Source organism: Manis javanica, chromosome 5, assembly GCF_040802235.1.
Source record: "Manis javanica isolate MJ-LG chromosome 5, MJ_LKY, whole genome shotgun sequence".
NCBI classification, from domain to species: domain Eukaryota; kingdom Metazoa; phylum Chordata; class Mammalia; order Pholidota; family Manidae; genus Manis; species Manis javanica.
In genome coordinates, this window is record NC_133160.1 from 1,077,306 (window position 1) to 1,089,426 (window position 12,121).

The following is a 12,121-nucleotide window of genomic DNA, read 5'->3' on the forward strand; positions in this document are numbered from 1 at the left end:
TCCCTTGGCTGCCCGGCCTCCCTGGTCTCACGGAGGCTTGCTTGCTGCACCGAGCCATCTCCTGCTGCCCCTCACCACAGCACAGCATCCTTGGCTCAAGGGACGGGTCGGCTGCCCAAGGCCTTGCACAGATGTGTGTCAGTGCCCAGGACGCACCCCAGTCTGGGCCACAGCTCCTTCCTGGCCGCTTGGAGAGGAGCTTGTCAGATACGGAGCCGCTGAGGGAGTCAGGCTGGGGGCCCTCAGGCTGGACCCAGCACGTGTCCGTGGCTCACCACCCCCCACCCCATGTCCCCTGGCATGTGCCGTCCACGCGCCCTCTCCCCCATAGAAGGACCCAGAGAATCGAGGTTCTCTCACTTACAAGGTCACCCTTGGGGCCACGGAACCCCTCTGGGCCCCTCTCGCCTCTGTCCCCCTGAAACAACAAGGGGGAGCAGGGACAGAGTCAGTGACTTGGGAAGGTGGACTGAGGGGCAGCTGGCCGGGGTCAGCCCCAGGAGTGGCCCGGGTGGCAGCCTGATGCCGCTGAGGGTCGCTAACAGCACCTCACTTTATGTCCAGAAAGAGAAAGACGCCACACCTCCCACAGAGGACGGACACCCTTGTAACTCACCTCCATCAGGTACCTGATCGGGTACATCACTAGTACCTGCCCAGCAGTGCCCTCCCATGCCAAGGGGTGTGCCCACAGGAAGGACCTGCAGCCCAGTGGGGCTGGGCAGGTGACCGAGGAGGAGGGAAGGGGACAGAGAGTCTAGGACTGCACAGGGCTACCCTCCACCCCCAGACACACACATACCACTTTCCCAGGGGCTCCTGGGATCCCGGGTGGCCCTCGGAATCCAATGGGACCCTGTGAAGGAGAGTGGGGGGTTCATCTGGGGCCTCTTGTCTGATGCCTGGCCAGTATCCCCAGGGACCCAGTTCAGTCTGGGGAGGTCCTGCCTCAAGCACCCATCAAGCATCCCCCCCCAGTTGGCCACCCAGTGGGGCCCAGGCCTCTGCCCCCACATTTGCCAAAGTACCCCTTTCTCTCCTGCACCTGCCCCTCCCATCCCCCTTGGGTCGAAGCCACACAGGCCCAGAGGCAGCCTTGCTGAGGTCACACAGCGCAGCCCAAGCACTCAGGGGGCCATCTGGCCTCTGGAGGTGGCCCCTTGCCGCCTGGACTGATCCCCCAAGGGGCTGGCAGACTTACCCGGTCCCCCGGGGGCCCGAGTGGCCCTGGCAGTCCTCGTAGGCCCCGAGGACCCTGTGGGGAGAGAGCTGGAGATGCACGGACTGCACCCTCTGGGGGGGCACTGAGGGGTCCCAGCGGGTGAAGGCTATGACCCCAGAACTGGTAGCCTACCAGGCACCACCCCAGCCCAGTTCCCATTGTGGGTGTTGGTGGACTGGCCCCCACAGACCTGAGCTGCTCAAGGGACTCCAGCCCTTCATCCTCACCCATGCCCCACCCTCCCCCAACTCACCTGCAGTCCCACAGTGCCTGGGATGCCGGCAGGCCCAGGGGGGCCGGGGTCACCCTACAGTGGAAGTTGAAAGGCAGTGGTCAGCTCTCCCAAACCTTCCCCAGCCGGCCAGTTCCCATGCAGTGGGGTCCACCCCACTCACAGCTGCACCTCTGAGGTTGTGGGGGCACTGGCCTCCTGCAGAGAGCAGTGCCCCTGGCCTCTGCTGCAGTGAGGCCCCAGCCCTTACTAGACACCTCCTTCTGGCTGGGCTAGGCCTCCTCTGCTGCCCACATGGCAATCTGGCCACTCCTGCCGGGCTGGAGGACACCTGGCCTCACCCGCAGCCTGAGGGTGAGGACAGAAGACACCCCCCACCAGCAGCGGCCATGGGGAGAGAGGGCAGGGACTTCAGGGTTCACTTGGGGCTGAAGCCAGCCCTTCTGGCCACCGGTGGGGCCGGCCCAAGCTCAGGGAGCTTCCCCAGGAGGCCAGGTGGGCGGGGGTCTGCCAGAGGCTCTGCCCCAAACCACTTGGTCTGACCAGTCAGGCCGTGCCGGGGAGGTGTGCAAAGCAGCTGCTTCATCAAGGCGCTCCTTCCCCCGCCCTGCCACCGCCTGAGCCGCAGCCCCGACACCACCAACTTCACCTTCTCGCCGTCCTTGCCAACTTCTCCTTGCTCCCCTTTGTAGCCGGTGGGTCCCTGAAAGCCAGCGGCGAGTGATGTCACAGACCCACTCCCAAGCAGCTTTGAACCCAGGCCTGCAGGGCCTACAGCTTGGGCAGGGAAACTGAAGCCCAAAAAAGAGGGCAGGGCTGGGCCAGGGAAAGGGGTCGGGACCCAATGCCAGCTCTCCCCCTTGCCCTCTCTCAATGCCTCCCAGTCCTGGAGGCCAGAGCCCATTGGTCACCAGTGTTGAAGGGGTCAGGGGACGCTACTTGCCCTTTCTTATTGCACCAACCCTGGAACCAGGCCAGGCTTTCTGGACACCCACCTCCCTCATATGGGTACCAGGCAGCCTCCTGCAGGGCATGGAGGTGGCTCAGGTCTGGAGTCACTTCTCAAGCATGACTCACCTTGAACCCTGGCATCCCCGGGGGCCCTGGAGGGCCTGGCGGGCAGATGGCCGGGCACTGTTGGAGAACAGAGAGGTCAGACCCCTGCCAGACAAACAGCAACCTGATGGCAGCTCTGAGCAGGACTTGGACCCTGAGATCAGCATGCGGGGGCCCTGATATGGGTCTTCCCGCAGGGGTGAGGAGGGCCTTGGACAGCACTGGGCCTCCTGGGGCCCAGACAGGGCCTCATTCAGTACCGGCCTCGGGGTGCGGCGAGGCACTGCCCAGGAGCCAGACTGCGGCTGCCCGGCCCCCGGGGGCCTCCCCCTCCCAGCCTGGCTCCAACTTCTCTGCCCCAGTTCAGATGCCAGGTTCAAGGCAGCCATTCAGCTCGGGAGCTGCTGGCTTCACAAAGGGGCCTTCGTCTCTGTCCCCCTGCTGACAGCAAACTTCAGGCTGTGGTTCCTCAGGGCACGAACGCACTTCAGGAAGGGATGTGTGTCCCTCAGGCACAGGCTGGATGCCCCATGCCTGAGATGGCACAGGGGTTCTAGATCACTCCACGGCTGATCTGGCTGAAGCCATCAACCTCCACCCCAGCCACCCTTGCCCAGCCCATCCTCAAGAGGCCAGCCATTCGCCTCAGGGACACCGACCAGGTGCTTGGGACACAGGGTGGGGGTGAGCTGGCAGACAGCACCTGCGGGCAGCCAGACCGGGCTCAGGTCTTTGAGAGCCCAGAACCTCTGCCCCATGGAAGCCAGCCAGCTCGGCCAAACTGTGAACGGCTGCACAGGACAGGGGGACACATTTGGGGTGCCCAGTCACTGTCTTTCTTTTCATACCAGCCATAGGTGCCAAGACTAAGACAAAAGTGAGTCCCGGCTCTAGTGTGGAGGCCTCTGCGCTGGGAACCCCAGGCGGCACGCGCACCGTGTGGCCGGGAGCACTTAATGCAGCTGTGCCAAGAACACTGGATTGTTTAACATTTGATTTTGCTAAACTAAGATTCACTGCCACGTGTGGTCAGGGTGATGGGACAGGGCAGGGCCAGGCCAGTGGCCGAGGTGGGGCAGGGAGGGTGCAGGGGAGGCTGTGGCCGGAGCTGGAGGGCTGTCCCTGCCTTCCTGCAGGGAGGGGACAGGCCATGCCCCACGCAGGTCTAAGATGGTGGATCAGCCAGAGCCCCCTCCCACCAAGATCAGCACCCCCAGCCCCCTTCTCAGTGACGGTAAGTGCCCACCTGAAGGTCAGCAGCGCCTTCGGGGAGGACCCCTGGGTGACCCTGAAACACAGAGACAGCTGACTTTGACCTGCCCACCTGCCCTTCCCCTCCCACCACTCCAGGACCTCCAGGGGTCTCGGCCCCCAGAGTGGCCAGGGCTGCTGGGTCAGCTGCAGGGCACGTAACAATGACAGAAGCCACCCGCCCTTGGGGCCGGGTGGCTGCCAGTCCTGAGCCCTGCCTATGCCCAAGTCAGTGGACCCAGCCACTGCTTCAGCCCCACTTAGCCGGCATCCGGGGAATGCCTAGGAATCTCCACACAGGCACGGGTCCTGGGGCGGGAGGCCCTGAAGACAAGGAGCCTGGAGACAGGACTCAGGCCCACCACACAGTTATCCGTGCCTGGCACCTCCCCCGAGGAGCTCTGGAGCCCTGTGCCCACAGTACTTACAGGGGGTCCAGGAGGTCCCGGTGGGCCAGGAAGGCCTGGGAGTCCCGAGGGTCCCTGGGGAGAATGATGTCTTAGATGGGGCAGGTCCAGCCCCCACCTGGCCGGCTGCTTCTGAGGCCTCCCTGTCCCACTGGGCCCTGTGGGCACTCTCCCAGGTCCAAACGCCCCCGCCCTCCACTGACACCCTGGCCCTGGCTTTGAGCTAGTGGACTCCAGGTGTCCCAAGGTCGGGCCTGACCCTGGGTATCAGCCAGGGCTTCCTCCATCAAGGTCCACCGAGAAGGAAGGGGGAGAAAAGGTGGAGGGGAAGCTCCTGGCAGCTGACCTGGGGGCAGCCTGGCAGGCGGGGCACCTGCTCCAAGCCTTGGGGGAAGGTCTGGGACAGCCACTCACCGGAGGGCCCCGGAGGCCGATTCCACCTGGGAGGCCACTCACCCCTGCCTCGCCCTGGGGAGGTAAAGAAGTGAGGAATGGGGGTCTGCCCCCAGGGAGCTCTGAGCACCCCCTCTTGTGGCCTCCCCAACCCTGTGGTTCGGGCAGCCGGGGCGGCTCTGGGCATGGCAGGCATGCCTGGGTGGGGGCTGCAAGGGCTGTTGGTACTCACGGGGGGTCCGGGCAGGCCTTTGCCCTACAAAGCCAAGCATGGGGTCAGAACTTTCTGGGCACAGGACAGGTGTGCCCACCACCCCTCCCCCTAAGATGGTCAGGTGGGCTGCTGGGAGAAAGTACACACGGGGATGAGACCCCCACCCAACCCCGGAGACAGAGCACAGCTCAAATATGCCCCAGGACCCTGCCCAGGGACCAGCCCCACAGAGGGCAACAGGGAGGGCCAGGCACGGCCCTGGTCAGGCCCTCTGGCTCCTCGAACGCCCCCTGGGAGCCAAGGCAGTACTCACCCCCAGCCCGGGCGGCCCAGCAGGGCCCAGACTTCCCTGCAGGAGGAAACCAGGCGTCGGGGATGGCAGGACCCAGGCCCCCTGCCTGTTTGCAAGCCCTCCCTCCTCCCTCCCAAGTTCATCCTAGTGCCCCTCTGAGGAGGGTCCCCGTGTTACACAAGGCCAGGGGCAGGGGGCGGGGGCCCTGATGCCCAGTGGCCAGGGCAGGTCCTTTGCCAAAAGCCCTGCTGAGGAGAAGCCGGACCTGTTGAAAACAACTGTGGGAACAAGCACAGCACAGGCCAGACGGGCCACCGGGGAGGCCCGGCACAAGGGCCGGCCTGAGCCACACAGAAGTGCCCCATGCCTGTCTCCTCTGGGAAGCCCTCAGTGCACTCACCTCAGACAGAGGCCACTGAGACCCCGGCCCACAGCAGGCAGCCCAGAGTCCTGGGCGGCCAGGGCCCGCTGGCCCCCCCCCCGTCCTGTCACTACCCTGCCTCCAGAAGACAGGGTCCTTGCACTGCAGGCCCCTCCCCTCCCCTGTCCCCCTGCCAGAGGCTCCCTGCGGAAAGACCAGAGCCAGCGTGCCCTCCACCCCTGCCGAGGGCCTGCCGGCCACCACAGCCACCCCACCCTGTTCCCAACTCCGAGCATTCCCTCGGCCGAGCTGCCAAAGGCAGGCTGTGTCCTCGCATCCCCACCTGGCCCCGCCCCTCACGCCAGGCCTCGGGGACTCACTTCTCCACAAGGGTTGCCCTTGGAGAAAGCCCTCCTTAGGGGGCACTGGGCAATCAGGAAGGGGGTATAAGTGGATGATGGCCAGACTTGAGGGGTGGCCTAGGTGACCTCGGGCCCCTCAGGAAGGCACACAGAGGGGGCACCATGTGGGCTGGCCACTCGCCACCCTGTGCCCACCTGAGCTCCAGCCCCCTCCACCCACTGCAGGGGCAGGGCCCTCAGAACCACTAGCCCCATGACTCTGTGGATGAAGGGTGCTTAGACTGGCCACCCCTGGCCAGGGACCTCGCCCCTAAACTGAAGGCATGGATGTGATATAGGCACTTACCCGTTCTCCAGGGGCGCCTCTGGGTCCAGGGGGTCCATCCCCCCCGGTTAGACCCTGGGGAGGCAGGCAGAGGGAGGGCTTGAGGGGTCACATGAGAAGGATGTGCCCCCGCCAGGGCCCTTCCCTAACTAACACAGTCCCGAGAGGCCGGAAAGACCCTCAGGTGTGCACCTTCCTCTCCTGACCCCATGCACGTCCACTTGGTGTTCCCAGGGGCTCCGGGGCAGCCTGGACAGGCCAGCAGCAGGAGCACTGCTGCAGCTGGTGACCCAGCAGAAAGCCGACTTCTCAGACCCCCTCTAGTCCTCACAAAGCCCAGGTCGTCTGGAACCAGGCCTTGAGTCTGAGGACTGCTACAGTCAGCCTGGAGTTTGGTGGGGCCTGGATAATGGGTGTTTGTTCCCAGATAAGCAAGGGCTGGCGAGACTTTCACCTCTGGGGGCTGGCTCTGTCCTCTGCCAGCCCCCAGGGCCAGATGCTAAGGGCCTGGGAGGAAGGCCAAGGACCCTGCTGGGGGATGTCCGGAGACACTCTTAGGACTGGGTTTCCTGCTTGGACAGGCCCAGCTGGAGAACAGCAATGAAACCTGATGCCTGGGCACTGGGCTGGAACCCCTCCAGGCCTGCAGGGGAGTTGGGGGCTCATGGGGTGGGGGAGGGAGGGGCTCAAGGGGGGCAGGGCCTGAAGGGCCCCCAGGGAGGAGCAGGCATACTCACGTCCACGCCAGGCAGTCCAGGCAGTCCTGCCTCTCCTGGGTTCCCGGGCTTCCCTGGGGCCCCTTTCAGTCCCTGTGGGGTGGGGGGCAGAGGCATGAGCAGAGCCCTGGCATGGAGCCCTGGCCTTCCCCAAGGGAACAAGCGCTTCCCAGGGAGGGCACCACCCGGCAGTGAGTTGGGCGCCTCGCGCCAGAGCCTTGGCCCTGCCTGCTCCCCTGCAGACTCCGCCCCCGCTGGGCCTGTGGGTCCCCCTAGATCCCCACCCTGCTGGCCTCAAGAGGGCTGCTCTTCCCAGCCGAGCCCCTCAGTGGGATGTATCTGTCGCCCCAGTGAAGGGCTGGCAGGCCCCACAGTGGGGCCCCCAGTGAGCCCCAGGACCCTCACTTCCTGGGCCTAAGCCACTCTGGCCATGCAGGGTTGTACAGACCCCTCCTCACGTGCCCAGGCACTGGCTCGGAGAAGGTGTAAAGCCAGGCCAGGCCCAGAGACACCCGCCCCGCCCACTCCCGTCCCACTCCTTCCTGGCGCACCACCGCTCCAAGCCCTCTGAAGCCTCCCCTCGGGTGACCCAGGGCAAAGCATGGCGGGAAGGGGTGTCAATGACCCCTCTGTTCCAGGTCTCCCCACTGCAGACTGACAGGGATACTCACCGGGGGCCCAGGCAGACCCGGAGGACCAGCTTCCCCCTGCAGAGGGGGAGACACCCACATGTGCAAGCATCCCCTGAGCGCCCTGCCCCGAAGGCCCCAGGGCACAAGACAGGAGCCCCTTACCCCCTGCCCACCCCTCAGAGAACCTTCTCTAAGACGCCGAGGAGGCGCTGTGGAGGGGTGAGCTGGCAGACTGGGGCTCAGCCCCTGCAAGACCCACACACCTTTTGGGCCCACTTTGAGGGCATGGGGACAACCTCCCCCCGCCCCCAAGAAATGAAGGGAACATATCATGAAGCCCCACCCTCCATTGGTCTGAAAATCTCCAGAAAGTGGGCTTCATGCTGAGAGGCCTCTAGTTCCATCGGGTCAGAGCAGCAGCACCCCAACACACAGAGGCTGCGGAAGGCACCCCAGGTCCCCCACCCCCACGAGGCCTGAAGCCCTTTGAGGGAGCTTCCAGGACAGGCTTTAGGTCGTAGCTCTCCCAGAAAGACGGGCTCTGCTTGGCTTCTCCTGGCTCCCAGCAGCACAGGGGCCCCAGGGTGCCAGGGGCCCAGCTGGGAGAGGGGAGGGGCATGCGCGGCCACCTGGCTCCAGCCTCCCCCCACCCCTCTCAGCTGTTGCTGAGACCGCTGGTCTGGGGGAGGCTCAGGCCATCGAGGGCCAGGCAGGGCCTTGGGGACTCAGAGAGAGGCTGAGGACTGGCCGCAGGGGCTCCACCTGGGAACAACACAGGTGGGGAGAGCCCGCCTTTGGGGGCTGCAAGGGGGTTTCGCCCGGACAGTCCCAGGGGAGGGTAGGCTGCAGGATTCCAGCTGCCTCCCCGAGCTTCTCGGGCTGCCCTTCGCCTGGGGCACGCATGGAGGGTGCCATCTCTGGGACAGAGCTGGTCCCCAACACCCTCCCCAAGGCTGGCTCCAGCCTCTGGCAGCCCCCAGCAAGACCCACCCAGAGGGACAGGCCCTGCACCTCCACCCGGAGACCCCAGGAAACAGGGTCACAAGCACCTCCAGGGACCCAGACACACGCAGCTCAGTGCCCACATTTCCATTCCAAAGACCTCCATGTGGCCCCCCACCTGCTCTGGGGATGCAGTCTCTGTGGGGTGCACCCCAGCAGAACAGAACTGTCTTTGTTTCTCACCCCACAAAGGGGCTGGCCTATCGCCCCAACATCACCCCAGCCCTAGGGGGTAGGACTTAGCTTTTGTCTCCATCAAGTCTGGGAGCTCAGGGAGGTTGGAGCCAGAAAGAGAGCCCTACAGGAACCCCCACCCTTCCCGCTCCACCAACTCACATCGATGCCATCCTTGCCTGGCTTCCCAGGTGGCCCCGGGGGGCCAGGGGGGCCCCGAGGTCCCACTTTCTGAAATGGAGAAATGTCATTAGGCGGTGTCCTCCCACCCTCTCCCATGCGGTGGGTCCCCCTGGTGGCACTCGGGCCAGCAGGAAAGAGCACCCCCTCTTCCTGGGTCCTGAGCAGCCCTGGGGCCTGCCACAGGGGCTCACGATACCACCCCCCAGACCCCCAGAGCCTTTGGCCCAAGCAGTTAGGCCAGGTGGGGCTGTGCCTGCCCTGCAGGGAGTTGCGGGGAACAAAGGCGACCTTGTGCGCATCCCCGGTGGGCGCTGCAGTGCTGGCGGTGGGCTGAGGCCCCGTGGGGACAGGGCTGCCCCCTGGGCTCATCCCCGAGGTGTCCTGGTTTCCACGGGGGCTCAGCCGGCGATCAGCACCCCGCACCCCAAGGGAAGGCAGGTTATGGGTCAAGGCGGTTCCCAGGCACCCCCTGGCCCTGGGGGTGAGGGGCTGCTGCCCCCTGGCTGTGCCACTCCACGCCTACCTCAGAGCCCCGGACCCCTGCCCGGGGCTGCCGACCTCCCCTGCCAACGCAGCGCGCCCTGCGCCGGCTCACCTGCGCCTTGGTTGCCGTCGTGGCCAGCAGCTGCCCGAGCAGCAGCAGGACCAGGGTGGGGGCTCCGGCCATGGCTGCAGTCGCACTCTGAGCGCACCGCGGCGCAGCGGCGCGGTGGGCAGGCAGGCGGGGCAGGGGGCGGGTGGACGCCAGGTCCCGCCCTGGCGGCGGCAGCACAAGCCCCCCATTCAGCCAGGCCCACCTGGGCAGGCGGGGGCTTCCGCACCGCCCGGCGCCTCCCTGCTGAGCCGGCCAGGGGGAAAAAAGAAACCCAGTGGCATTTTTTGGCCAGCCTCTGAGTTAAAATTATCCTGGCTCTGAGCACTTGCACACAGACACCTTTTAGCAAAAAAGAAAGACACTCTTTTCTCCCCCTGCTCCTCAGCCAGGGTGTGGGGAGGGGAAGAACCCGCACGGATGGCTCCCTGGGAGCAGGGGCAGCTGTGGGCGTGCAGGCAGGGTGCGGAGGCTGAGAGCCCCATCCCAGCCCGTGAGCAGGCCTGGAAAGACCCCCATGAGGGCAAGCACCCCCGTGCCAGGCCTCCACAGGGCCCACCAAGCCCCCGCTCCTGTGCAGGCCCTGCCTTTATCCATTGAAGTCGAGTTAAACTTCCAGCAAACTGAGGGGTCCCACGCGTCAACCCTCACTGGCAAAGGCCTCTCCCGCTCGGCAGCCCCCAACCCCGCAGAGAGCAGAGTGGTGGCCTGGCCAGGAGGAAGCTCCGCACGACCCTGGGGTCCGAGGGCACGGGACGGCCTGAACCCCGAGGCTGGCATCAGCTGCTCCCGTTCCTCACAAGCTTTGGGCAGCTCAGGGTGGCCAGAGTCAGGCAAGCTCTGCTTCACCTGGGAGGGCACGGGAGCGGCAGGAGGGCCGGCAGCTGGGGCCAGGAGGCCCCCATGGCCACCAGAGAGGACCCTCGGACGTCCAGGTCACTCACAGGCCCCGTGGATGCACGGAGCCTAGCTCCACCCCGGTATCTGAATCCCGGTTTATCTGCACGTGCTCCTCTCTGGGAAATGCTGTTGCAGGATTTACAGTCAGTGTGCTGTGCAAACTTCACTTCTGCAGCTGGGAACTCAGGACTTTGTACACGGGAGGAAGGGCACAGTGGGGGGCAGGGGGCGGTGTAACAGGGCGAGTCTCACGTCACTGTTGGTCAGGCTGTGACTGGCTCCTCCAGGCGGCCACGCTCATGGGGGTGTGAACTGCATCAGGCCGGGCGAGAGCAGCCCTGAGCTCCTGGCTTCCAGCAGTCCGGGTCACCCCAGCACGTCCCTGGGGACCGCAGGGCAGGGCTGTGGGGCGAGCCCAGGCCTGGGAGCTAGCCTGCGTCTCCCCGCCAGCTCTCCCCCTGGTCCTCCGGCCTCCCCCAGGCCCCCAGCCCTGCTCCGCCCACCTGCCCCTGCTGCACCAGGCTTCAGAGGAAGCCCAGTTGGCCTTCCCCGGGGCAGGGAGCACCTGGCGTCAGGACCGCTGCTGGCCCTACCTCTCCTGGGCCCAAGCAGCTGCCACAGCCCAGGTTTGGGGACCAGGGCCAGCCTCACACCCACCTGGCAGTCTGCTGTCAATGGCCAGAACCAAAGCAGTGCCCACCTGCTTCAGCTGTCACTGTCCCTGGAGCCTGGGGGGCAGGTGGGCCCGAGCTGCCTGCCTGTCCCCAGGTCCCTACGGCTGGGCACAGGCCCCTCCCCGAGGCCTTTGCCAAGGGGATTGTCCACTCACTTCAGGCTTCACCTGAACTTGAGCCCTATGGTGGTCTTGGCTGAGGACCCTGACCACTGGGGGTCAGTGGGATCCTGTGGGAGAGACTCAGTGTTGATTCCCCAGACCCAGATCAGTGCCTCGGTTTCCCCTCCATGGTAGAAACCCCATCACTGAGCCGAAATCCAGTGCAGGCATCCGGGGTCCCACTCCTAGCAGACCAGGGGTGGGGAGCTGTGGGGAGGGGAGTCAGCAGGGAAGGACAGCCCCCCTCCCTCCCCAGCCCCAGTCCTGGAGAAAGGAAACTCCAGGTCTCTCCCTCCAGGACCTGCAGCTGGCCCGTCAGCCCTCCCCGCGGCACAGGGGCTGACCTTCGGTGCGCTCCATGGAAGTGGGACTGGATCCCAGCGACGGCGGCGCCCTCCCCGCCCCTGAGTTGTGATCGCCATCACTCATCTGCTCAAAGGCAAGCATGGGGCCCTATGCCGTCTCCTCACCCTGTTGACTCTGATGAGAAACGCTGATGTCAGGAAGGAGGGGTCCTGGCCCAGGGGGACAAAGCCAGGCTGTGAGCCAAGCATGCCCTGTGCCCATGGAGGGGCCTCCTGTGGGAAGGAGGCTGCGGCCACGCCAGGTGGAGGGGCCCAGGGGGTCCTGGGAAGGCTGTGCCTTAGTGCAGAGGTGAACCGGGGGTGCTGTGGCTATCAGGGCAGGGACAGAGGGGACAAAGCTGCAGACTGCTGCTGAACTTGCTCCCCGAAGCACATCAGCACACCCCAGATCAGGGCAGGAGGCCTGGTCCAGACTGGGGCGCACCCAGACACAGCCCCTGCCCCCCAGCAGCCTTGAACTGCTGACACAGGCAGCCACAGGACTGACTGCTGGGCCCGCGGCTCTGGGACGCTGTGGCCAGGGTGCCCTGGGGGTGGGCAGGGCTGCCCCCTGCTGTGCCCCCAAGGTGCTGCCATGGGCAAAGCGGAACCACAGTGGGCCCTGGCT

At 65.7% G+C, this 12,121-nt stretch overlaps 1 protein-coding gene across 2 annotated transcripts in view; it reads right to left on the minus strand.

Moving 5' to 3' along the window:
• COL9A3 (collagen type IX alpha 3 chain) overlaps positions 1-12,092 on the minus strand; it is a 25,990-nt gene extending 13,898 nt beyond the window's left edge. For both annotated transcript variants that reach the window (XM_037006452.2, XM_037006451.2), the window contains exons 1-19: positions 11,494-12,092; positions 11,144-11,217; positions 10,264-10,696; positions 9,418-9,657; positions 8,802-8,870; positions 7,503-7,538; positions 6,853-6,924; positions 6,137-6,190; positions 5,089-5,124; positions 4,794-4,817; positions 4,583-4,636; positions 4,190-4,243; positions 3,757-3,798; positions 2,532-2,588; positions 2,104-2,157; positions 1,476-1,529; positions 1,202-1,255; positions 803-856; positions 365-418 (exon numbers count right to left, since the gene is read on the minus strand). In XM_037006452.2, coding sequence (XP_036862347.1) covers positions 365-418; positions 803-856; positions 1,202-1,255; positions 1,476-1,529; positions 2,104-2,157; positions 2,532-2,588; positions 3,757-3,798; positions 4,190-4,243; positions 4,583-4,636; positions 4,794-4,817; positions 5,089-5,124; positions 6,137-6,190; positions 6,853-6,924; positions 7,503-7,538; positions 8,802-8,870; positions 9,418-9,489 — 840 coding nt within the window. In that variant the 5' untranslated portion in view covers positions 9,490-9,657; positions 10,264-10,696; positions 11,144-11,217; positions 11,494-12,092. The remainder of the gene's footprint in view (positions 1-364; positions 419-802; positions 857-1,201; positions 1,256-1,475; positions 1,530-2,103; positions 2,158-2,531; positions 2,589-3,756; positions 3,799-4,189; positions 4,244-4,582; positions 4,637-4,793; positions 4,818-5,088; positions 5,125-6,136; positions 6,191-6,852; positions 6,925-7,502; positions 7,539-8,801; positions 8,871-9,417; positions 9,658-10,263; positions 10,697-11,143; positions 11,218-11,493) is intronic.
• Between the last annotated feature and the right edge of the window lie 29 nt (positions 12,093-12,121).